We start from the raw sequence: 26950 nt of genomic DNA, 5'->3' as shown, positions 1-26950 counted from the left end.
TTAAGAGCCTATTTTGAAATTTATTTCTATGTGCCAGAGTCAGATATGTATTAATAGATCATACAAGTTACAGTCAATTGATTTGATCAGTTAGTATTAAGACTTGAGATACAGGGCCTAATTCTGTACTTCCTAAAGCTTGTGTCATCAGACTTAAACCATATAAGATGCATAAAATGTGTTATTTCCATTTTACAAGCATCAGTGTTCATACCTGATGAACAGCATGGAAATTAAGGCCTTAATAGTAAGGTGCCTTGCATCTGATGCAATACAGACTGTATGTTCACATTAGCAAGCAGTGCAGACTAACAGCAAGGCATCTGCAGAAAAGAACCGGTGCTCTGGACCTGGTGCCCGTGCTGGGCACATTTCAGGAGGGTACCTCAGGCTGATGCTAGTCTAATCCCATGGACTGAACATCAGTAACCTAAGTGAGTAAATTAGGGCTCTCAGGAGCACGTCTTTCTGGTTTAGCTCTGAGACCACCCTGCAATGTGAGCTTAAGTGTGGTAAATGGGGATGACTGGGAAGTTTGACTCCAAAGAGTCCTTGTGATCCCAGCTAAAGCAGTAGTATAGATGCACCCTCATGGAGTGATTTGCGCATGAGTTGCTCACTTTCTTAACTGACTGTTTTTAAGTTTTAATTTGCATTTCTCGAGACTTTGTATTTAATTCTTCTGCCAGCGCTAACACGTTCAGGAAGAGCCAGTGCAGGTGTGTGGCTCCTGAGAGCATTGACCAAATGTTTCTACCTCTCTGGCCTTGTTTTAGCATATCAGCATGAGCAGATTAACAGTGATGATATGAAATGCAGCTATGTGATCTGAATGTCCTTACTGAGTAGGCTTTGATTAGCCAGTCAGCATAGTAGTGTATTTTAAATCATTTTTTTCTCCTTGTGAGGTGTATTGGTATGCCTTGGTTCACTGAACATATCCCCAAACACATCACTCTTGAATATCACAAATACATATACTCTGCATGGATTGCAGTGAGGCTTGTGGTACCTATATAGATGCAAACCAGGAGGAACTACAAGGTGGAAAATAAATTTGAAACCATATCTCACTGAGGAATGGTACTGCAAGGAAAAAAAAAAAATCCAGTATAGAAACTAGATCCAAACACATTACTGATTATTCCTCTGCAATTCTCCTGTAAAACTTCTGATGGTCTTTAAACTGTTGTACTAATGTTTCAAAAGAAATGTAATTTTACAGAGTGACTTGTCTGGGAATAGAATGAGATTGAACATCTGTCCTTCTGAACTGTTGGAATTGCTTGGCTGAAGCAAATGTAAGATGAAAAAATGGAGATAAAAAGACAGTTGAAAAAAAAATAGGACTTGTTAATCTTTTCTCTAAAACACATACTAAACTTTTCAAGTTAAATTTACTCATACTATTTCTTGCTATTTTATACTACTACATCTTCCCACATAACAACTGAGTTAAAAAAAGAAAAAAGTAAAACTGGTTTCATTACTGAGATAACCGCATATGCTAGGACAATTGAAAAAGTCTGGTGCATTTTCTGATCACAAATTACAGTTTTATTTTTTAAAATTGTTTGAAAGAAATCATTTAATGATCTAGACTCTTGTATCATATTGTCAATATCTCAGCTAATTATTATGAAGATCCTTATTTTGCTCTTAAGCTGGCGTTCTAGAAAACATACCGGAATAAACAACCATTAAGCCTTTCCATGCCAGAAAGCACTTGAAGGCTAGTAAAAGGTAACGCTATCTTTTTTAAATGTTTTCAGCAGCCAGTAATCTATTTTCATGGTGTTCTCTAAACCCTATTATAAGGGCTGCAGATTCCTACACATGACCAGTCTTCAGTAGTGAACAAAAATGGCATCTAAATCCCAAGTGACACTCTTAAGTACTTGGCAGCAGAAGGGCTCTTCTGAGGAAGATTAAGTTAATGGAAGCATTTGGGTAACATCTGCATGACTCTTCGTCCTGGTATGGCCAACTCACACTGCTGCAACACGTGACGGAGGATTTCTTTGATTATCACTTAAGAACAAAACTGGCTGAAGTTCCTTTCCAGGCATTCGTCAGACTGTAATGTATGTGTGAGAGTATATATGTGGTGTAAACAGGCGCAGTTATAATGAGTGACCTGTACAGACTTCGAAGAGGACTTAATAAAAATCAGATTACTCGTTTAATGAAAAGTAAAAGAAATTCGGGGAAAGGTTTGTTGTTGTAGCTGCTGTTTATTTGTCTTATTTACGGAAGACCTACTGTCTTTTCCAATTGAGTGCTGCCGCAGGCACAGAGAGCCTTGTTAATACAGGCGATTAATCACTTGCCCTTTGCCTCAGTTGACCTGGGTTTAAATCTATTATTTTGTTACAAGTTAGAAGAGTTTATTGGCCTTTCTTTAGCCCCTAGCTGGTGCCTTTCCACCTCATAAAACCACAATTTGGCATAAGTGCTGTTTTCTGGTGTGAAAAGACCCAAGGCTGCAGCAGGTCACATCTGAGGGATGTCTGCAAAGGGGCACGGGGGACCTCATATAGGGACCGACTATGCTGGACTGCTCTTGCTTGGTTTTGCAGACTCCCACTTGAAATCAGGGAGATCTTTGCTTGCCTGCATAATGCAGCATTGGTTTCCATGCCCAGGCTGAACAGGAGCTACTTGGTTTCGTTTTCCATAGCACTAATATTAAAAGAAGAAGGATGAGGAGGACATGAAGGAGTCAGTTACACTAGTGCTGAATGGCACAATTTATATATTTTTTTGAGATTTGCTGACATTTAGGGCCTGGCAGAGTGGAACAGAAATCTTAAACTCTTCAGAAAAGTTTTCTCTATTGGTTATTCCCATTTTTTCAGGCCTCCTTCCCTGCAAAGTCCGACAGTGCTGTCATCAAGAGGTGATTTTCATCAACAGCTACAGGGGGAACCTACAGACCAAAGCAAGCTCCATGGAAGTGCCTCCTTCTCTTTATTTCAAGATCTGGCTAATTGGAAAATCATCTTGACTTACTATTCCAAGATCTGGAATAAAAGGTGACAAATTACTGCAAGTTTGAAATGAGATCCATCCGTAGAAAAGAGAAGAAACTCATATATATATTTTTTTTTCATTGAAAAGCAGTACTTTAGAGGAATCTGGCATTTTCCAGAAGAAAGCGTTAGATATTGAATTTGAAATTTGTGTATATGAACAGAACACTTAGCTTTTTGGGCAGTTATACAGAAAAATAGAATTGGAAGAACATAAACCAGCCTGAAATTAAAAAAAGAAAAAAAACACTTTCAGAGTTTCACAGGAATGAAACAAAAATCAAGGCAAAAAACTTGGTGTGGCCACACTTTGCTATCAAGTTACCGTTCAGGTCTGAGTGCTAGAGAAGTGTAATTCAGATCTATCTGCTAAAATTTACTGTCTTTTTCCTTAGCTTCGAGTTCTAACACTACTGTAAGAGAAGTCAACTAGTTGTTAATAATTTCCAGAAAGTATTCATTTTCTCCAAGGTATGTATTCCAAGAATTTCCCCGGTTTTTGTTTAGGTTAGGGAGGAATAGTTTTTTTATTGCAATTGCATTTTGTTTAATCTCTTTCAAAGGAAAGGCACTGGCAGGCAAAAATTGGTTTTGCCTGCAGATTTCATCTTCAAATGATGATTTGTGTTTTATTTGTGTTTTAGGATGTGGTAGACATCCACTGTAGAACAGCACACTGGCTTCAGATGTTCTTTCCTTTGTGTTGCTGGTTACCAAATTTATTTATTTTTTTTAATAAAGCAGTTGCCCCAGTAGAGCTGTTTGGAAAGAGACAGTGAGAATCTACTTCAGAGCAGTGTCAGCCAGCTTAAAGAGCTTTCATTGGGTTAAATTAACCTCCTAGCCTTTATAATAGCAATGAAGAGGACCCCTCTGTGGTGGGGGCAGCCACCTTTTTCAGAGGGACTTTAGCAACCAGCTGAAGGGGGGGGCCCTCTAACAGCAGTTACCAATTGACCACTGCTTATAAAGGTTTTCAGTGTTTATACCTAGAAGTTGCTCCCACTAATGACACTGTTTAATATGTCATCAAATTGCAGTGGTTCTCTGGGTGGCAGGGCTCTTGACACATCACAGGACCATGAGTTTTCCAATTAAATGTGCACTGAATTAAGAAGTTTACATTTCTTGAGAATGAACAGATGAATAGACGAGTCTTGTGTACTGGTTTAGTAAAAAAACACAAACACCCAGACTGTATTAATAGCAGATTTTAATTTGTAAACTTTGGTAAACTTATGATCCTACTGACCTACCCACTTTAGTGACTGGACAGAAAGACAAGACAACTCAGTTGTTAAACCAGAGCCTGTTCATCATGTTCACAGCAGTGTCAGCATGGAAGCAAGGCATCTATGTGGGAAAGTTAGGTGAGGAGGGAGGTGTAAGAATTGATGAGGCTCATTATGAAGCCAGGCCCTCTCTGTCACAGCCACAATCTCAGCCCCAGCTCATAATCTGCACTTCTGTGGGGTGAAGATTAAAATCTCAACTAAATTTCTAGGCTTTTAATTTGGTGAATGAAATATAATATTTTGTAAACCTTGAACACCAGTGTCTGGCAATACTGTGTGTTGACATTGGCCTGAACACCTTGCAGATGAGCTTAAATGGTTATTGTTATATAAAAATGCTGAAGACTGTAATGAACTAAAGGATGTTAATTTAAAAAACACCACCAACCTTGTTAATCTGTGAAAAGCAACCTGAAAATTGGTGCTTTTCAGTTTCTGATAGGACATGTTGCTTGGGCCAGCTCCTCAGGTGCTGTGGACATTTGTACTGAAGTCAAATGAACAATGGTAGTTTGCAACGAAGCTTTGGGTGCCTGGGGGTATGTATGTGTGTTGTATGTGGCCTGGATATTTATTGTAGGGCTGGATTGCATGCAGGGGATCTAATGGTGGTATGCCAAAAGGAGAAAGAAAATTCTCTTTCCATGGAGTACTGTCAAAATCCTGCTTTTGTACTTTGAATCATCAGGGCTTTAGCTTTTAGGTTTGCAATTGTTTAAAGATGTCATAAATACTTCTGATATTCTGTTAAATGCAGTCTGCTTTGATTACCAAACCTTGCTTGAGTATTGCACTCAGGGGGGTAATGATAATATTGATTTACCTATGTATAGTGTGCAGTATATCAGTGTTATCAGGCGTGACTTTATTTTAGTAGAAACTTTACAATACAAATCTAATCTGATAGTTTTATATGATCTCTGGCTCTGGATGTTGAAAATAGGTTGCAGCTTATGTTGAAATGGTTTTGTTTAACACAGCACACGGCTTTTCAAAAGCATCTGAGCGCTAACCTTTACTCAGGGTTTTGTTCTTTCCCACAATTGGCCATTTTAATGATGACTCACAAAAAACTGTTTGAAATGTTTCAGAAACCTGTTGCCCTAACTTTGATATTCTTGTTTGAAGGTCACGCTTTTAGAGGCAGTGATCAGTATTGTACTGTCTGAAGGATTCTGGAAACTCGCTGCTGAACAGGATTCAGAGTGGCTTAAGAGCAGAAAATAAACTCTTACCTGCTGCCTGTTGAGAAGCGACCCTGCTGTAACTCTTTTCTTGCTGCTACTCCTAATATACCCACAAGGGAGAGGAAACCTTTGCTACAAGCCCTTTAGCAAAGAGCAACACTTGATTGCTGGGGGACTTGGTTGCCTGGTATGGTCGGGGGCCCAGCTTAACTTCACTTCATCTTTCCAGCAGTCCCAGAACTCTTCAAAAATCTGGGTGGAGATCCATTACACATGCTTACTATGGGTGCTCTCCATGAATAACAGTATGAACGGCCAACACAGGCTCCAGGTGGTGGATCAGCATTAATTATAACAGACTCAGGGGCAGAGGATTGGCAAAATACTGCAAGAAATGGTTGTACATCCAACCCTTGAACTCCATTTCCTCCCACGAGGGACAGGGGTATGGAGGTAAGTAAGTGGCAGTGCCTCCCTCATCTGTTTCCAGATATTGTGAACCATGATCTGCTGTATGCCCATGTCCTTTCGTCTGCAGGAAAAGGGTGCACAACATACACAACATAACCCTCTGGTACAGTAGACTTAAAAAATCTGGTTTTTTGAAAGCTTTCAAAACAGAAAAAAAAAAGCAAGCAAGCCTGTCCTTCAAATTCAGTTGGGTTTAATAGGAACAGCATAACATCTTTTAGAGGGATTGCATGTTTGTCAGCACACTTGCCTGAAAGACCACCTAGGTGATGAGCCAGAAAGATGCATCTTTTTTTCTTCTTTCCTTTCTTCCTCACTCATCTGTTGCATATATTTCTGTTCATGTGATCCAGAAAGGGAAATGATGTGGATATGGAAGAGAAGCAGGAGCGTTCAACGTTTTTGCAGCGTGCTCACAACAGGCCTCCTGTGTGTGATACAAGTGGTGAACCAACTAGCACGAGAAGAAGTTTGGGCTTGTGGTTGGCCTTGTGGCCAAGCTCTGTAGCTGGTGGAGCAGCTGCAGAGGCAGCTGGGGCCGAGCTGGCTGTGAGGAGATGGGGAAGTATATGGGCTCTGGCCAGTGCCCATCCCTCCCCCTTCCCTCGATGCAGAGTTGTACAGGGAGCTCTTTTGCTCAGAGGATGTTAGGACTCAAGTGGTGCCTCTACTGAACCACAGAGAGGAACAGCTACCAGAGTTGCTGAAATAGGGACTGTTAGATGCTCTGCGAGCTTGCTGCACTTCTGGAGGATTTTCTGCACCCCATCCTCTTTCGCTGGAGCTCCATATCTCTCCTGTATGCATCTTCCCACTACCCGCAGTCCTTTCACTTCATTTTTGCGCCTTGTCTTCTCTGTTATATCTTGAGCTTTCCTGGCCTATTTCTCATTGCACCTTTCCTCAGCAGTCCCTTGTTTCTTCTAGTTCTACACACCCCACTTTATCTAAACCCCGTTAAGAAAAAAACACGATTGGACCTTCTCTGAAGTTGTTAATATTACACAATTTGCCAGTTGTGTTACTGCCTTTCCTCCATCATTCTTTGTTTTGGCTGTGAGAGCTTCAGGCAGGGTCTGGCTGCAGCTCTGTGTACAGAGCCTAGCAAGACTGAAGGCACTCCATTCTCAGTAGTCCTTAGGCGCTGATGTTGTAAGCAGAATTAATAGTAATTTGAGTGAATGCAATTGCCAGTGTGGCCACAGACTTACAATGCAGCTGTGGGAAAGTAAGTCTCCTGGTGTCTCTGATCACTATCTGTAAAATAATACTTTCCTTCTAGCCTTTAAATAAGAATACATGGTTAAAACGAAATTGGATTTTTCAATGTCTTTCACCACGAATAATCTTCTGAGTGATTAGCAAGACAAGTTAGGTATGCAGTTGTTTTTTAATGGTAAATTTTAGGCTTACCTGTCTGCTTCTCAGATGTTACATGATTCTGCTGTGCGATATACTGATTTGCAGCTCATGCATCCATGTGTACACAAACATGTTCACATTTCAGTTCTGTTGCTGCTCCTCTTCTGGAGGATCCCACTGAAAAATTGCAATAAATAGGCATCTGGAAAAAGACTGTTGCAAGTTTTATGGCCTCCCACCAACTTGTATCTTTTGTACCTGCACAGGTAGGGGAAAAATAAGTGGAGACACATGCATATGCATGTTTGCATGACCAGCACATATGTAAACTAGAAACAAGGCAATGGTCAGAGATTATTGCTATTGCATGAGCCCACTCAAAAGTGCTACAGGTGTGGAAATGTGCAATGACAGCAGTGCAGTGTATGCTATAATCAGACTTGCATAGCTCAAGGAAATGTAGTATGTCTTATTAATTAGGTATCATAAATATATTTTGAGATCCTCTGATTAAAGGCAATATTGAAATGTAAAGTGTTGCAACAGAACCATGATAATTTGCATGGTTGACTGGGAGACCCTTTGTGGCTGAATTAATTTTGCAATTTAGTAAGTTAGCATATCCAGCACAGCAAAGCTTATAAATCACAAATTGCAATTATTCAGTGTATTTTGACAACAATATATCTATTTTAGATATTTGCAATGCTTAATGACTTCCCAATAGTTGTTCAATAGCATTTCTTCTATGGATATCAATGAAATCTTAGTCATAGAGGCTGAAAGGGTCAGGTGTATGAAGGTGCTGGGCAGAGATGAAGGTAGGGGTCCCTTTCTTCTCTCACCTGCAGACTGGCTGCTTGCTGCTTCTGTCTAACTCGGTCTACTGTCTCTTCTCAGAAGTGCTGGAAAAGCCCCTGAAACCAGCACTGTGGCTTGATTAGGAACTAGTTAAAAGAGAGACATTTTTGTATGGATTGCATGGTGTACAGATCAGTATGACTTGTACTATTCTGTTGCTGATAATTGCTTGATAGTGGCCAAATAATAGATGAAAAGATGTTTTCTCTGTAAAGCAGGGTTTACAAAGTTTGGAAATAAAGTCATCTTAAAGTAAAAGTAAACATCTTTGGTTTCTGACAGGAGGTAAATTTACTCAAATGAGACAGGTAAGGTTTCAGATGACACAGCTTTCAAATATCAAATTGTTTGTCATACAGGTGTTTGTATAGAACACGCTTGCTGCTAAGTACAAAAAACACCTTACAACGTAGCAACCCAATGAACAAGAAAGTCTCCTAAAGGTAGTGATATGACTCTGTCTCAAGCTGGTGAAGGGTCTAGAGAACATGTCCTGTGAGGAGCATCTGAGGAAACTGGGGTTGTTTAGAGAAAAGGAGGCTTAGGGGAGACCTCCTTGTTCTCTACATCTACCTGAAAGGAGGTTGTAGCCAGGTGGCTGTCAGTCTCTTCTCCCAAGTAGAAAGTGATAGGATGAATGGAAATGGCTTCAAGTTGCACCAGAGGAGGTTTAGGTTGGATATTAGGAAAAATTTCTTCACCAAAAGTGTTATCAAGCACTGGACCGGGCTGCCCAGGGAGGTGGTTGAGTCACCACCCCTGGAGGTATTTAAAAGACATGTAGATGTGGTGCTTAGGGATATGGTTTAGTGGTGGACTTGGCAGTGCTAGGTTAACGGGTGGACTTGATGATCTTAAAGGTCCCAGCCTAAATGATTCTATGATTCTATGTAGTTCCCCTTTATTGGCCTGATGGATCTGAAATTCTCACTCTCAAGGTCATCAGGAAATCACCTGGACTTCCTTTCAGCTCATCACATGGGATTATATACTTTTTTTCTGCCCAGCAGTGCGGCATCTCCCCAGTCCCTCTCACTGACACTCCTGGCAGTCCTGAATTTTGTATCTCTTGCTATTCCAGGCAAGACAGGCATATATGCTTTGTACCTGTGCCAAAGCCAATAGTTTTTACTTTTTCCAGAGTGCTGGTGGCTGAGACTGTTTTCTCGCTGCTTAACACTTCACTGGCATTTGATGCTGAGGGCTTTGCTGTGTCGTGCATCTTCTAGTAGGTAGTGCGGGCTGATTAACTTGTCCTTCCTCACGCTAGGCAGATTTCTCTTTTTTGGCAGGGAATTCCCATCCTCATCTGCTTTGGCCAAGGGCTGGTGCTGATACATTTCTCCTCTTTCCATGTACAGGGAAGTCGGTGTTTCCCTCATTGTTGGGCTTAGCCTGGTGGTTGCCCTGTGGCCATCACCGTGTCCTTTATCTTGACTAAAACCAAAGTTTGTCCAGGACAAATGTAAGTGTAAAATAGAAAATAAAGCATGCCTACGCTAATCATTTCAAACTGCAGGCTTAGCTAGGCCTAAACCAAGTTAGGTCCAGTACTAATCAAGTTGTTAGGAGGTACATACTGACACAATCTGTCTGTGTCACCGTCTGCATGGGTGCACCTGTGTGTCTTCCTCCACCACCAAGGGGCTATCCAACAGGCTGTCTCAGATGGTCTGTGGCCACTGAGCTTCTCATATAAAGACCAGAAGACTTGAGAGAGATCTGTAAGACTATGAACAACTCTCAACAAGGTATTTTAGTATGAGGATGCACATGATAGACCTTGGGCGTGCTATGCAGCCTGAACCTCCGCCTCTTCGGTGGGGCACCACAGAGCAGTTGGGATTTGCAAATTAAACTCAAGTCCAGCACGGGCATGAATGCTTTACGTAGCTCTGCTTTTGCATCCCAGAGAAACCTGCTGGCACTCTCACCTTTCTTGTTAGTACAACTGTTTATATTTTGGGGTGTATGAAGGGGCACAGCCGGTGTCTTCTTTTACTGTAGCATGAGGAAAATCTATTTAAGTGCCTGAGGAAGGAACTGCTGGTGGCAGGTGTTCACGAGAGATGTGTTCCTCTTTGCCCCTGTGCTCCTGGAGGGGAATTCAGCAAAAAGGACCTCTGTGTGGAGCACAGTCCCCAACTTCCCCAAAGCTATACAAACAGCAGAAACAGTGGTGAGCCCCGGTGTGTCGAGGGTGTGCCCCGCCTTGTGAAAAAGAAGAGGTTTAGATGACGCGCTCCACTTATATATATTAACCTGTGAATTTTTAACCCTTTTTTTCCCCATACATAGTTTGTGTATTTGTTCTTAGTTCACATGTAAAGATTCTTTCCATTCCTGACTTGTTTACTGAAATTTTCAAGATGATGAGCAGCAAATAACAATGGGTGAATAATGAATGAATAACAGATAGTAGTCCAGCATGATTATCAGTAACATTCTGCTGGCATCTTGCAGACTGTAATTTGCCCACTTAAGCTCTGACCTGGTAAAACCCTTGAACACATTTAGAAGTGTATGAATAATTCACTAAAAATAATTTTGGTTACTTTCTTAAAATTAAACACGTCAGTAGTTGCTTGTGAAGATGATGTATTTACTCCCATGCTTATGGACGCTGCATCAGGCATCACTCTTTCACGTACTCACAGAAACGCTATATCTCTGGTGAAATATGTCATCTCCTTTCTTGAGCTGAATGCTTCATTCCTCTCACTCACAGATCTAATACCACAGTGAATTAAATGTATTGATGAATCAGGACTGAAATCTACAGTGAATATGATTGCTTAAAAATAATTCCACCAGACATAGTTTAGAGATGTCATTTTCTGTGGGCACATATGCTTTATGTATGGGTATATAAAACAGCATGTGGGAATGCGATGCTATTTAACTCATAAATGGAGAGCAGAATTTTATTGGTCACAGTAAATATTTATTCAAGGAAAAGGAGCGGAGGTGAGAACAATCCATATGAAAAGAAAGCATGTTAGTACCCAGAACACTGAAAATATTGTTCAAGGACAGTTTATCCTTGAGGAAAATATGACCCCCTGTAAAGCTGCTGAGTCTGTTTGCAGATCTTTTCAAAATAGAGTCCTTGCATTTGCCATTTTAGTTTGTTTTGGCTGTTGGTGTCCAAACTACATTCCTAGCAAACTGCATGAAGTGCTTATTCCATTATTTCTATTGTTATGTTTCTCAATAGAATGTGGTTATCTTGAGCTAGTGTCATGCTTTAGTACATTAGCACTAAAATGCACTGATGATCTTGCAAAGGGAGCATAGGGTGGCTGACGCTGAACTGGTACCTTGTACCTTGTACCTTGTCTGTAGATTCCTAAACCAGAGGTTGCTTTCAGCTTAAAATGAAGAAAGAATATTTGCGTTTCTTTGTAATCTGGTCTGCTCTTGTGAAACCATGACCTATGCCAGTTCATATATGTACTGCTCAAACTCTGTCCAGGTGCTGGGATTTGCTTGACTGGTCCTAACTGGTTTTTGGATGAGAGGTGTTTTAATCTGCTCTGAATTTCTATTTTGCATGGCTTCAGTTTTCACATAATGAGCCAGCTTTATCTGTCATGTGCACAGTTCTGCTTTCTTCACGTCCCAGTTCATAATTTTGTTACATGCCTTTTGTCCATAGAAAATAAAGGAATCGGGGAACTGAAATTGAATTAGACCCAAAACGTGCTTGAGTTTCCTGTTTTTCTTGTATTAAAATACTTTTTCTATTGAGACCCAACATGCGGCAGTTTCCTAACCACAACCACAGGGACTGCAAGAACACCCTGAGTTTTGTCACACAGCACAGCGAAAGGGGCAGATCTGGAAGTGGGGATGTGCTGCGCAGAGCAGCGCAGGGAAGGCACTGTCCCGCCGCACTGGCAGCTGCCCTGCCGCTGGTGGACAAATGAGCTATTTTTGTTCCTGGACACTGGCAATGACTACGTTTGTGGTTCACCCCTTGTCCAAGTCAGATGTCATCTCTCTCTTTCATCCTCCTCTCCTGCTTCTTTTCTGCTGCCCATTCTTGTCTCTCATCTCGTCTGTTTTTCTATCCTACCCCTTTCCTTCTTTCATTCGGCTCTCATTTTTTCTACTCCTTTAGGCAAACAGACCTCCTGAAATATAAACTCTGACCTCTCCTAAAGGGGAGGGGTGTGTGTGTATCCATCCTTTTTCTTTTTAAATTATGCACCTGCCTAGACGTTCTTACTGTTTAATTTCTATAGTCACTATTAGGAACACAGATAGCTCCTTTAATACAACAATAAAAGTGGTTTGATTTAAAACAATGTTTTGTTTTACAGCCTTTCTCAGCGTCTGGTAGTGTCTTTCTGCAAAGACTAAGTGGAGAGACAAAAGAAAGCAGTGCAAGACCTGCCTCCAGCAATATTTCCACAACCATATTATTATTAGGGAGGGCTTCTCACACTGAGGTTACGGCTAGGAAAGCTCATCACCAAGTGCAAAATACATTAAAAATTTACTTTATTACAAGATTAACAGATCTACTGTGAAAGCCAGCAACATTCCCAAGCTTGTGGGAATCAGTTCTGCTGCATTCCAGCCCTGGAAATCCTTCTGACACTTTTTTTTTTCCTGTGGAAACACTCATAAATTTGACCATGGTACTTGGAGATGAGCTAGACTCGTCTGAATACAGTCCCTTCAAATCCACCCTCTTCCCCCTCCTTTGTCTCAAGGAGGTACTCCCCCTCCATAAACTAAGGGATATTTAGATATCTTGCTGTTTGTTTTGGATTAAGTAGCACTGTTTAGGGAGTAATGTTCTCCTCAGTGTGAATGGGAGGAGTGGAATTTGTCGTTCCCATCTCAAGAAAAAAAGATATTTTCACAAAAGATAAAGAAGGATTTTTATGCATATGTAGGAGAGGGAGGCCTGCCACAAGATCTGAATTTTGGATACCTCCCAGTTTAAGGGAGCTGTGATTTGGGCATTGATAAAACTCCCTATTCTTAATGGTAATAAGAGGAAAAAAAATGCCACAAACATGATTATCTTAAATTGCAATTATTTTATTTGTATTGACAAATTATTTAATACAGATTAATTGGATCCTTAATTTAGACACTAATTTGATGAACTACCCAACAATGAAATAAAGGCTGTTGACTGTTTATCCATTATCTCATATAGAAGACAAGTACAGTGTTACTGAAGTGATTTGCATACTTTCTGAAGTCACATATTAATACACACACGCTTTTCCTAAGTTTCAGCCCATCGTTAAAGCTCTGTGATCGTCTTATTACACTAACATTTTGGTCTAAGCTTTACCGCATAGTAAGATAAAACTTCATTACACAATTAGGCAAAACGTCATTGCTGTGTTGAATAATCATTTTCTGAAGGCAATGAATGCAGCCTTTAATTAATATTTCATCTATGGCCAGGTTTAGTACCTTGAATAAGCCTTAATGATATTGCCATCTCCCAGCTTTCTTAGAGATGTGGTTTTAAGTCTGTTTGCTTTTTTGCAATTATGTCTAAAATAAACTATTTTAGTTATACAACTAAGAAAACAAGGAGGAATGTAATTTTCTAATGGCACACAGAAAGTGGGCCCTGCACTGGATATTTCAATGTGCTGTCTCTCATTACGTTTTCACCATGTCTTCCTTATTAACTTCTGATATGGGCTATCACTTTCCTCCTTAAAAACCTCAGGATCACAGTTCGGTTTGAAGGCTGTGCGTGTCGATTGGACCTGTTGTTATCGGGGCCTTTCCTACCAGCACTCTTTTCCCCTGCTGTCAAATCTCCCCCCACCTATTCATTCCTCCTGCTTTAAGGCCTGTTTGACACTGGTGTAATGACCCCCCTTGGGAGATGTACAATTGGATTTGTAAGTTCCCGCATGGCTCCTGCTTTTTAATGTTTGCTCCTGAGTCAGCACTGTATGCATGGCTGACTGGAATAGAGTGAAAATTTAAATAATTTCTGTTCTCTTCTCTGGATTGTATTGCTATTTGGTTGCAGAGAAGAAAAGCACTTCTAAAATGCTTATAGAAGTTCATACTCTCATATGCAGTTATGCTGTAATATTTTGGATGCCTAATCTTTCCGTATATCTTAGTAGTACCTAACCATTTTTGTTAAAAGGAACCTGATTTTCACTGAAGCTGTATAGTTAAATACAATGGATGATGGATTTTTTTATCATGTAGCAGCACCCCTGACGGACAGTACAGGCTCTGCTCCAAGTTGCACTTGGTCATAAAATATGTGGCAGCGTGAAGCTAAACTCGTATGCTGGTAGAACAATGATCTCATAGCTAGATGCTGAAGTAAAATTAGCTTTGGTCAAATCTACATTTTAGTGCAAGGATAAATGCTTATCCCCTGTGTCCTAAGAAAGGGAAGGTTATTTTGGGGAAACTGGATTCCACAAGTGCTTCTGGAGTTCAGAATCAAATTATTGCTTTCCTATAAATGGAGTGTGGGGGGTTAATGTTTCTTGTGCTGCAGTCAGCCACGATGGGTTCAGTTCTACTGTCTAAACTACATGCAGGCTTGTATCCTTACCTCATGTGTTGATGATTCTCATTCTGCCCTATACTTTGGCAGGGAGTGATGCAATCTATCAGAAACTCTAAGCAATTATCTTCCTTTGGACTGCATACCCTTGGTAATCCAGGTAACAATTACCCAATCTGAATATTTGGCAAGTAGTTTGTAATCTCTGTGGAGAAAGCATATGCAAGCCTGGCTCTGACCTGATTACTTTTTTAGTTCCCTGACTTTACCAAGCAATACTGAACACCTAAGGGGAACTAGCACGTTCCCAGGTACCTCTGTTCTGAACAACATCAGTAAAAGCTAATCATCATTTCTGGATTTGGTGTTCCCTTTCATCTTGGGCTGGCTACATCCCAGGTGGGTGCAGCTTCTGGCAACATGCCCTACAATGTAGGTGTTATTCTCAGAACAAAAGTAGAGGGCTGCCAGATGTCCAGTGTCACCTGCCCTAAGGAAATTTTCCTTCCAAATCTCTGAGTGAATTGTTTCACCAGGTGACTGTGCTTGTTGTTGCGGTCTGCTGATGTGACCACGTGACAAAATGCACTGCTTGCTTCCGTGTTCAAGGGAAGTGGAAATTAACTTGCTCAGTTGTATTTTGCAGCTGCAAAGAAGGAAAAAAATAGAAGCAAGAGTACAGTACAGGATGGACCAGCAAGTGTCTTATTTCCTGCATTCTGGCAGCACTCTTGGGGAGGAGGGACACGACACCCTGGCAGTGACTACAGGCCAAAAGCTCAAGAGTTCAAGCTGCACTCAGGAGAGGAAGGAGAGCTAAAGTATCAGGACAGTTTTAATCCCTAGGTGACAAAGAGCCTTGAATACAGAAGGCTGTTCAGTTCATAACAAATCACAATTAATTTCACGGTGTTCTCTTTTTCTGCTTTTCAGAGGTGGCTGGAGGTGGCATTAGAATTTTCTGATTGTTTTTCAGCTTTTTTGGACAAGCTGCCTTGCACGCTGGCATACTTAACTTAAAGAGAGAGAAACATTACTTGAGGGCTAACTTCTTGTAACGTCACCTTCTTTTTCAGGGCTCCAAACTTGTCTCATAAAAGTATGTATCTGATGTCACTAACATGAAAGGGTCCAGGATGGTTGAGCATGTCCCTTTCCTTAGCCTACCACATCTGTTTGATGTGTCCAGGAGCAGGACCAGTTGCTCTTGACTCACTGAAAGGGCTAGCTTGTTTTTTAGAGCTGTGTTGTCAAGGTTGACAAGACTTGAACTCATTCTCCCTGAATTTAGTGGAGTAGTTTAACTGCTCACCTCTAGCCAATAAACCTGGTAGTCAGTGGCACAGCGAAGAGACACAGGGAAGTTCTTTTAATCTTCATGCAACTTCATGGGTGAGGTCAAGTTCTTACCCTATGATTCACTAGCAGATTTCACTGGGATGAAGAGATGGGCATTGGTTCCCTCATGCTTCTTTGTCAGTTCCCACATATCAACATTCCTCCTCGTCATGGCATAAAGAAAATGGATGTGACTCACACTTCACAGGTTTCAGGTAAAGCAGAAATCAGAACATGAGAGATGTTGAAGGTTATGATAGTGTTATAAGTGATGTGTCACTTTTCTCCTTAGGGAATCTGCTCAACTCCCTCCGATTTTTTCTAGAAAAGAGCAAAAAAGAACAAAAGAAAAAAAAAAAAGGAGGAGGGCAGTGAGGAAAGGAAAAGGTGCTCCCATTTTTTGTGGTGTTACTACACAGAGCTGAGCTGCCAGGTTAGTTAAGATCTGCAGGGAGATTGTGGTTAGTGCTAGTGGTTGACTGGGTGCCGCTGCATTCCTTGCAGTGGGACTCAGGCCAAAGGCATTACACCATCAGCTCTGTGGGATCACCAATAGCACAGATTGCCAACAGGAGAGGAAAACGCAACAGAGTTTTTGATACCTAGGAAGGTTAAGCTTTAGTGACAGTCTAGCTGTTCTGTCTGCCACTGTGACCATCCCTGGAAAATGAAAGTGTCAGCACGCCTGTCTGTGATCTTTTCAGCCTGTAACAGAGCGGTTGCTGTCAAATGTAATAGAATGTAAATATTTGTGGTGTTTTATGGTTTTGATTTTGCTTGTTGTTGTTTTTGGGGTTTTTTAAATGTTAAATTCCCTTAGTTCCTTTTTTCATTCTCTTCAGCAACAGGCTGTGGGGTCATTAGTATCAATAACACAGATCTCTCTCATGCCACACCTAAACTAAATTGTCAATAGGAGGTGTTGTAGAAGATTCACACATCATTCCAGCAACTGTAATATCTGTTGGGAAATGCAAAAACACCAGGTGCATAGCTGCTGGTTAGAGTTTCCATTTACTTTACCTGGGGCTTTTCTGTAACATGCAGCAATGTACGTCACATGCAGAAAAAAAGTAGGTGGAAGGTTCTTTCCAAACCACATTGACCGAAAGAATGTACGTGTCAGGTAAGCTGTATGCTGACGTGCTCATGCGTTCCGTAGTGGAAAGGGTTACCTTGTCAAGGAAATCTTCCTGGTGCAGGTGTGCATCCTAGCAGATTCATTCAGAGACTAAGAGGAAAATGAACCCTTCCTCATCTGACATGTACAAACAGCATTTTATCCATTTGTCTCCTAGGACATTTGCTAGCTGTCTCGTTAATCTTTTACTTGAAGTCAGACATATGTATTGATGGAAAAACAAGCCATAGACCGCAGACCTCCTGCCTCGCATTCCTCACCCCCTCAGAATAAGACTCACCATAGAACCATGCAGACAGCACTGGTATTTCAATGGGTTTGTGGATGCATTTCCTCCCCACACTTCTAAAGTACCTCTTCCACTGCTGTACTTGTAATGTCTTCCTCCTACTTATTTTTTGTACTAATGAGTAACTGCCTACCCCCTCCAGTCCATCACATACATCTCCTTCTTCATTTGCAGTTTGCATATACATGATGTATTCCGTATCTCTGAAGTTAAGGTAGCTGAGAAACTGGGACTGGCATTTCTTCCTTTTAATCCCAAGTCACAGGGTGCTCTGTGCACCTCTCACTGACCTTCTGGAGGCTTTATGAGCACCATTAATTTCACTTGTTTCTAACAGACCAGTATCAAGGGCAATAAAAATCCAGAGCCTGATCCTCAGCTGGTTGAACTGTTTTAAACTTTATTAACGTTAAGAAGGAATAAGAAACTTGTGAACCAGAGCCAGTAGCAGAGTATAGAAAGGGAAGTAATTTCAGGAACAGAAATACCTGTAAAGGTTAATTTCCAGTTATCTTCCCTCTGACTTCATCATCTGGTCACAACAGACTTCGTAGGCTAAACAGAGCCAGGTTAGCTCGGTACTGAAATAAAAGAGCCTGGAGGTGTTGTTTTGGTGGTGTTAAACAGTGATCTTCTATCTTACCCAAGAAAGCAGATTCTTTCACATCTTGCATCACTGCATTATCTGAGCCTTTCTTGCATGTCTGCCTTCAAGCCTGCCAAGCTGATTGGTTGGGATTATTGCCTGAGGTTTTCCAACACTGATTTTATTTTTAATAGTATTTATTTTCTCCAACAAAGCTCTGCATACTTGTATGCTGCATCTCATTTTAAGTGAGGTCAGAATTTCTTTAAATAGTAATTATTTGAAAGTGAAGAATACCCTCCCAGTACTGTAAGAATATTGTTTATAAATATTTGTGCTTTGCATCTCTGTAAATGAAAATTGCCAAAGCAGAACAAGGATTTATTTTCAGTTCTCCTTCATCTGAAAGTTATGCTTTGTACTGTATGACATGGGGTTGACCCTTGCAGGACTGGATCCAGCCTGAATTCATATCTTATTCAAATCCACATTTGTACATTGTTCAGGGTGTTTGGTAAGGAAGTTTTAGCCTGTCTGTTTCAAGGAATTTGTATTTCTAGTGCTCAGTCTCAGTAAAATCCTCAGAAACGCTAGTGGGTTTTGAAGTACTTCTTCAGATGACAGTGTGTTCTTCAATAGGAATTTAGGTTTGATACAATGATGGAACATCTCCTCTCCTACCTTTCATTTCACCTCCTGCATTTCATTTCTTCCTAATTTTTTTTTTTTTTTTTAGTTTCCAGGTTCTCTTTTGCAAAAACATGCCTCAAGAAACTTTGTGCACTGGGATCATCACTTGTTCTGTAATACAAATCACCACTTTAAGAGTTAAAATGAGAAATAAATTGGATGGACTACTGACTTTTCTCCAAGAGGTAGTCAATAGTTTGTAACCGCTACTGCAGTTGACACCCCAGGAAAGAGAAGCTCTTTGTTCTGGAAGCCAGTGTTGGTGTGACCTTTGCTGCATTGCCTTACCAAATCCAACACCGGAATAAAGCAAGTGCTTTTAGCAGGGTCCTGTAATTCAGTTGTCAGTCCAGCTCAGTCCTTAGTCTTGCTATGGAGTTCAATCCCAAAGCCACAGCCTGCTGTGGTGGTAGCAATACTGGGAAACTAGTGGGAAATAGTGTTTGTGCAGTGCATTTGGCAGACAAACAGTTAAATTATGAAGTAGTTATTATTGATTTTAGTGTGTAATAATCTGGGCCAGATCTGAGTTTGTAAACCCATCTTGAAAAGTGCATCAGTCCATCTCTAACCCTGGGTTCACTGAAGACACTGAAGTTCAACATGTAGGTTGAAGTGGAAATTGCATTAAGTGTTGGTTTTTGTACAGACTAATTTGTTGGCTGGAAAGCAGTAAAGCCAAAGATGAAGCTGATAAGCTAGGGAAAGTGCTGTGGCACCTCACTGTAAACTTCTAAATCCCTGGCAGAGAGACTACATCCAATTGCTGTTACTTCTCTTACGCTTAGACTGATGGTAAATTCTTCAGGGAGTGGCATTATCATATTGTTCTGCAACTGTCTCCAGGCTTGGTTCATGGCAGTACCTTCTGGGCTCAAAGACACTATAACGATACAAATGGACCCTCTCCACCTCTGCAAGTGACCTGAGAAGGACGGCTCTGGCTGCCACTCCTTGGGTGAGACGTAGGAGCAGCCCCCACGCCTTCCTCCCTGTTGCCCTCCTTACAGAGATGCTGGAAAAGGAGAAGAAGCACCACTGCATCTGTCAGCCTGTCCTGCTTGGCTGTGTTTCATTGTTCTTCTCTTGATTTCATCCAGTAATTCATTCAGGGAACAGTAACGCAAAATTTAGCATCCTAGATGATTTCTCGCTCTTTTACTAGGCCTCCACACCCTTGTCGGGGTCAGCATCCTTCAGACATCCACATCCTACCACAGTCTCCTGCCTCCCTCTTCCATTCCTCCAGCAGCTTGCTGTCCTTTAGCCAGGTTATACATATTTTTTCAATCCCTGTTGTTCATGGTCTCTGAGCACAAGGCTTAGTGGAGAGCTACGCTGCCAGCACTGCGAGACACCCCAAAGGGAGTTTGGCTGTGGCTCTGCCTGTTTTCACACCTATCTGCAGATGGAGGCCATGGACATCGCTCCCCTCCCCGGCGCCCCTGCAGGCACTCTGCCCGTCTTTGGCCTCCTCTGTCAGAAGACTTTGGCAACTGTCACTGCTGGATTGCATCACCCTTCGTGTCTCCCAGGTGGCTGCAGCTTTAAAACTTGCCTATCAGCCTGTCTATCTGGTATTAGGTTTGTATATTGCCTGTCTATCCGGGGTATGGACTTCTGGGCTGTTTTTGCAGCTTTAATTGCAGTTTGGGCACAGCAGTGCTGGGATGTGGGTGCTACGCCAGCAAAGATAAATCCCGGCGCTGCTCAGGCTTGGACAACGTTTTTATGGTGTTGCAAGAAATGGAAGTCCGGCGCACTGGAGAACCATGGGGATGGGTGGTGTGGGAAGCAAGGCAAGCGCAGCATCCGCTCGTGTGCCTTAGAAGCAGCTCAAGGAAAGGGAGCAGTGTAGCTAACTGGCACCATTGTGGGGCCAGCCAGCTTCCTCTCCTGTGATTTATATGGGGTTTATGGTGGGGTGTGGCCAAATAGGGTCGGTGGGAAGCAGGCACATACATTTATGTGGGATTAGTGAGGAGCAGACGGCAGCGCAGGACCGGGCAGGGGAGCCTGCACGTGGGACGGCTGAGCCACAGAGGCAGCTGGCACCAGAGCGCTGATAAGGAGGAGAAACAGATGGCCACGCAAGCCCTTACACACGCCTTCCTGGTAGGCCTGCTGGAGGCTGGTCCACATCCCTTGTTCCCCAAACAAAAATAAATCTTTTCCCTTCCCTTGCTTGAAGAATTCATGTGTCTCATTAAAGTTTACTGCCATAAACATGCTCTTGCAGTCTTTGCCCGGATACAATATCGCTGCTTGTGAATTACACAGGATCAGTCCCATTTATGCCTCTACCGTGCTGTTGTAACATGCTTACAGAGTCCTTCCTTCCCTTACTGCTGCAAATCTGCAATGTGCAAAGGGGGAAAAGGGACAAAAGAAGGAGAAATACATATTATGTAAGATCCCCCCAAAACAATTCCAGTATTGGCCTTGATGCCAAGGGGAGCACGTAGCAACTCGTAGGTGTGCAGAAGTTAACATGACAGACTGCCGAGTGAAATTCGTTTAAGAGGTGCTCTGTATTGCAGAGGTAAGAGTGATGCGGTGTGATGTGGCAGTTGCTGTGGAAACCTTTTGGCTCTACGGCGGAGGGCAGAATACAGCGCAGAAGGTAAGGGGAGCCTAGGTAGCGCCTAGGTGTAGGAGGCAAAGTTCCAGCATTCGGCATCCTCTCTCTACTGCAGTTCATTGCTTGCAGGCTTGTGTTATGCAGCTCTGTCTATTCTCTGTTACTACACAGCCACTATGGGGATGAGGTTTGGAAAAAGCACAGAATGTTTCTAGTAGTGCAGATGTTTTCAATGAATTCACCCTTCAGAACTGAAAGCGAAGGAGGCCTGGAAGGGGAAGAGTGTTTGTAACGAAAAATACTCGGTTCATCCATATGTAGACCCAACGTGAGCCTGGGAGACATTGAGTGCCCCCTGTGAAGTGACAAGTGCCCTCAGTCTTCGCTGAAGTTCTGCTGAAGGCAGTGGGTATGTCTGCATGGCAGTTGCAGCAATGACTGCTTTTTGGCTCGGTAAATTAGCCTTTGTGGCTGCGCTCCGGCTCCTACAGTATGCACGCTTCAGTATCTCTTTAGAGGCTTGTCTGATGAAAAGGGAAAACATTCAGCATCTTGCCAGATCAGGGCCTGGATTTTGAAATATTTTTGTAGGTTAAAATGAGAATGCATATGCATAGGCTTGTTTTCAGGCGAGCTGAGCACTTGTAGCTTGCAGAGTTGAGTGCAAGTTTTCAATGTTCTGTCTTCAGAAATCAGTTTCAGCTCCCCCCCCCCCCCATCCTTATCATTTTTGCCTCCATCTCCTCTGTTGTTACATTGTATTTTATCTATGAAACTGTACTATTTAAACCATTTATGATACCATTTATTTGGGAAATAGTATAAAATCTGCTCTATCCATCCAATTTAGGGGTTTACACTGCTACTCAGCAGTGTAAACCCCTAAGTCCCTTCCAGGCAAAAGCAATCAACAATAGTGAAATCAAGTGGAGAGGCTGTGAACGTCACTTAAAGTAAGCCTCCCTTTCCTCCACGGGAGCTCTAACTCAGCCAGCGACATGGAATCTGGCCTGTATCATCCACTGTGAAACCTTTGGGTACAAATTTACCCTGTAACGTCTTCCAAAAGAAGCTTTATGGCCCAGTCCCCACAACTTTCACATCTTAGGGAACCAGTAGAGATGGAAAATTTGTGTGAGGGCACTTGCCACTGTAGTATCTCAAATGCTGACCTAATTCTAGAGAGTGCCATCAATTGTAATCTTACATGATTAGGCTTTCTAGCATTACAGTATTTCTGCGAATATTTAAAAAGGTGCCGATGTGTATACAAAGAAGTGGGTATGGTTATAGGTCTCGCTATCTGTACTTTTGATGCCTTCCCTCCTTATCCTCACATCTGTTTCCAAGAATGTCATACCTGGAAAGAATCATTTCAAATTAATTCAATTTTTTTCAAAGCAGCCTAAGCTTCATCCCTCACAAGGGCCACTCAATCATATTACTGCTCCTGTGAAACTCCTAATGGGGCACAAAACAAGTAAAAGTAGATTCAGGTGATCTCACATATTAAACATAATAATTAAATCTGGCAGCAAAATGACTTTGTGAATTTCCTTTAATCCTGTTTTTAAATTAGGCCATATGTACTTTGGCTCCAGATTTCACGTGCTCTATTTTCTATGAACTTCCTTTTAACCATGTCCTGTGGCCAATTCACATCCAATTGTCTGAAAATCAGTCTTAGGTGATAACTCTGGATGATTAAATATGAAATGTCTAATTCTGCTTTCAAATCCACCTGTTCCTTTGGAAAGCTTAGTGCATATCTCATATGGGAGGTTCAAAGCTGTGCCGATCTGACTGTCTCTACTAAAACCCCAAATGTTATGGATCTCTGTGTTTTATGAGAAACTTTCCCTCGAGGAAAACTAGCTTTAGGAAAGTGAGGATGCTTGCTTTAAATCAGTAGTACTTTTCACACAGCCGTTTTATAACCTTACCTAGAGGGGAATATGAGCTTATTTATATAGTTTTGCAGTGACATGCTGACTAACAGGACTAACAGGGGACATACTGACTAACAAGGGCTTCTTCTTGAAGTCCTCTTCTGTATAGTCATGGTATTCAACCCATCCTGTAGAAAGCTGGGCTTGCAGTTCAAGGAGATCTATGTGGTTCGCCAAAATGTTAGCAGTTAACATCTACTTGAATAAATAATCAGCTGTGATGGGTGCAGTCCCCTGTTGCGCACATTTTAACTTGACGAAGCCAAAGCTCCAGGTGACATCCAGGACATATGGTGATACTTGAATGAACTTTTTTAGGGGATGGGAACAAATTCCCAGTTACTTCTGGGACCTAGGTTACTGGTGACACTTTGATCTCTCATACTTCCTGCGGTACACTACAGTTTTTGTCTATTTTGGTATTGTATCCTAACAGTTTTAGTTTGTTATTAGGTTTTTAGGAGTGTTTTATGCTCTGTGCTTGTGTGTGTGTGTGTGTATGTGCCTGTATGTGTGTGTTCCTGCTCCTCTTTATTGTATACTGCACTCTCCTGACTGCACCAGTGACACAAAGTATGCAATAAATGGTAGAATCTATAGCAGCGTTGCTTTCACATAATAGATATGGCAGCAAAATTCTTTCCTGGAGCAGCTTTCCAGTGCATTGGAGCCAACCATTCAGCTGCTTTGACCTGTTACAGCTCTGTCAAATTACACAGGACTCCATTGGTTCACTGCAGCAGCAGATTTGGCCACCCTTGTTCCATGAGGGATTAGTGGATAGGAAATTTACCTAGACATACACAGTGCACACCCAGAGTACATATCCACATGTATTCATCAGAGCTCCAGTTTTGCTGGGATGACAATCTGGCCTGTTACAGTGAGTTTGTGTGCAGTTCTCTTGATCTCCATGCACTTAGTGACTCCTGCACTGGGCAATAACGTTGGAGAGCAAGGAAAAGCTGCCAGCAATACACACATTTGTGGGTATGCACATAGTGCAGAGAAAATAAGTGGTACATTTGAATAAACATCCTATCTACAGAGGTGTGAGGTAGTTGCATTACTCAGGAGTGTGCCAAAATGATTGATGCTAAAAATGTTATACCACTGCACTCCACACAGTGCACATTAAAGAAAAGCCAAGGCAGGGCATATTAAATTTTATTGAGAGTGGGTTTTGCAACTTTTTAAGAGGCCATGTGCCATGCTTCCTTTTTTAGGATCCAACTACCAAAATTAAAACCAGTAAATCTTTCTAAAAATAACCTGAGAAAAACTTTCCCTATGTGAAAATGAAGCATGTTAATGTCCTCATGTGCCTTGATTTTCCAAAAAAATAGTGCCTTGTTGGAAAGCTCAGTATATTCCTTTCGCATGATGCTAGGCTTCGTGTATATCACCTTTTCACCTTGTTGCTGATCATGTGAGACTGGATGTGACCAGTTCTGGGGTTCAAGCCAGTAACATCCATAGGGATGGGAGGATGCTCTCCACTAATGGAGGCAGAAGACCCTGACTGCAACAGGCTGCCTGAAGAAGTGAACAGCATTTGGAGCACTAGATCTGGGGAAGATGGAGTTGTGGGAAGGTGAAGGATTTAAAAGTCAATCAGATACAAATTTATTGCATGGATTTTAATGAGGAATGCATGCTTTGTGGGTATGGCAGTACGCATACTCACTGTTTGCATGCAGTGAGCAAAGACACGTGTGAAAGGTGTTTGCATAACATCAATGGGAAGTAGGTAGGGTTGTTCTTTCTCACAGTCATGCTCTTTCTGTTTATATATATAATTTACATTTATTGCAAAATATTATGTACTCAGACTGTGGCATATGTTAGGCTTGCTATTTCACTATTGTATGTTGAATTCTTGGAGGGAGATGAGAGAGGCAGTAAAAGTAAGTAGAGTCCTGGGGAGGTGATAATTTCCAGTTAGAGGGGCGTATAGTTTGCATAAGCAGCAAGGAAAGAGATTATCTTAGAGATTTTGGAGAATTTCCTCTGCATACGTGGAGGCAGAAACAGAAGTGCTATTCATATCTTTTAAGACCATACCTTTGTGCCTTCCTTTGCATCTAGAAAGTGCCCTGCCTTATTTGTGCAACTGCAGTTTGCACAGAATAGTGACCATTCCTGCATAGCCGAGTCTGTTCGGAGGGGTCTAGTAGGCAGTGAATGTGGAGGGAAGCTCCTTTGCTGCAGCTGGCTAGAACCAAAATGTGAAAACATGGGTGGAAAGGGCAACCCTATGTGAACTCAGATAGCTTTCCCATCTCTTAAAATCTCTTGAGTCTAGATTTTGGAGACTGTCTCCTGATAAAATGGTGGGATATGTACTGCAAGTGCAGGCAGGAAGCTTAATGCTTTCTGGAAAAGGTAATGAGTGAAGGCTGCAGCGAACACCAGAACAGCCTTTCCTTCCCTCAGCCCACTCTGCCCAAATGAGCATTTTCTCTGCAACCATTGGCAGTAATAAATAATCCTCATCTCAAACATGTCATTACAGCCTTTATTGTATTGGCAGTAAGTGCATAACAAGCCAGTGCTGTACTAATAGTTTTGTACAGATAAAAATCCAGTCAAGCCAAACACAGAAAAGAGTTTTTTAAATTGTGTTCTGAAATGCTTTCTTGCAGTGCTAAAAACAGTTTACAGGAGATGTTGAAAACAAAGTGCAAGATGTAGATACCATGTGTTTGCTTTTTGAGACTGAGGTAGTGCCTAGGAAAATCTTTGCTTTCAAAATGTACTTTAAGGAAGGGCCAAATTCACTGCTGCATAGTCATGCAAGATTCCAGTGGAGCAAATGGGGCCGGACTGTGCACCAGCAGTTGGTGCAATCTCAAGCTAACCTCAACGCGTCTGTCTGGTGTCAGTGAGACATTTGCCAAAAACTACTCTAGGAGCTAGAGCCGGCCCCCCACAGGGGTCAGGGCTTCTCAGGGATCTCTTTTTGTTCCTGTGAGCCACTTCTGCCCATTTCAAAAACTGTGGCCAATTAGCTGTAAAAACAGATGTGTCTCTGATATTTTTCTTCCTCTAAAGGTTACAGCCCAGATTGCTCTTGGTGCTTGCATGGCAAAAAGGCAGGAGGTGGGGAAGATGGGATGGAGCAAGAAAGCTTTGCTGGTGTGTTTGCACATCTGCTGAGACACAAGTATGGGGCCTGAGGAGGAATCAGGCTTTTTTTCCAGTAACAGCCCTTGCAGCAGGGAGGATAGGGGGAAGGCTGGGGGAAGGGCTGGGTGTTCTTTTCTTCCCCATATCTCTGTAGCCATCGGCCCAAGGAAGCCAGGCACACGAACAGCAATGCAGTCCCTTGGTTTCACTTCAGCCCGCTCCCTCGGGCGCTGGGAGTTTTGGGGATTAACCTAAGCCTTGAGAAGCAAGTCACGCTGGCTCTCCTCAAGCAGAAGACATCAGTAGCAGGGTCCTAGGCTGTGCGCTGGGAAGGGGTCTCTCTGCTGGCTGCAGAGGGAGCTGGAGGAAATGAGCACCCTGAGGTGAGGTTAGCCATCGCTGGTTACCCTGGGTTGACCTCGGATGGACTGAGGCAAGGACGAGGGCAGTCCTGTGGTGCTCCCTGGGCCACTTGGCCTCCCTCATGGCCAGCGAGCCACTCTGCTTGGGCTGCTGTGCGCT

At 42.2% G+C, this 26950-nt stretch overlaps 1 protein-coding gene and 1 long non-coding RNA gene across 2 annotated transcripts in view; one reads left to right on the top strand and one right to left on the bottom strand.

The window, feature by feature from the left end:
• The window catches only part of LOC308064464, a 17579-nt gene extending 11881 nt beyond the window's left edge, over positions 1 to 5698 (bottom strand). Inside the window, exon 1 of the long non-coding RNA XR_013928393.1 lies at positions 5563 to 5698. This is a non-coding gene — a long non-coding RNA (uncharacterized lncRNA). The remainder of the gene's footprint in view (positions 1 to 5562) is intronic.
• LOC308064460 (uncharacterized protein) overlaps positions 1 to 26950 on the top strand; it is a 122810-nt gene that overhangs the window by 34648 nt on the left and 61212 nt on the right. The window contains exons 5-6 of the mRNA XM_080388999.1: positions 2859 to 3035; positions 5456 to 26950. The exon at positions 5456 to 26950 is cut by the window's right edge and continues 61212 nt beyond it. Coding sequence (XP_080245125.1) covers positions 2859 to 3035; positions 5456 to 5468 — 190 coding nt within the window. The 3' untranslated portion in view covers positions 5469 to 26950. The remainder of the gene's footprint in view (positions 1 to 2858; positions 3036 to 5455) is intronic.

This window comes from Falco punctatus, assembly GCF_963210335.1.
Source record: "Falco punctatus genome assembly, chromosome: 5".
Classification (NCBI taxonomy): domain Eukaryota; kingdom Metazoa; phylum Chordata; class Aves; order Falconiformes; family Falconidae; genus Falco; species Falco punctatus.
The sequence above is the reverse complement of the archived record's forward strand: the minus strand, read 5'-3'. Positions and strand labels throughout refer to the sequence as shown.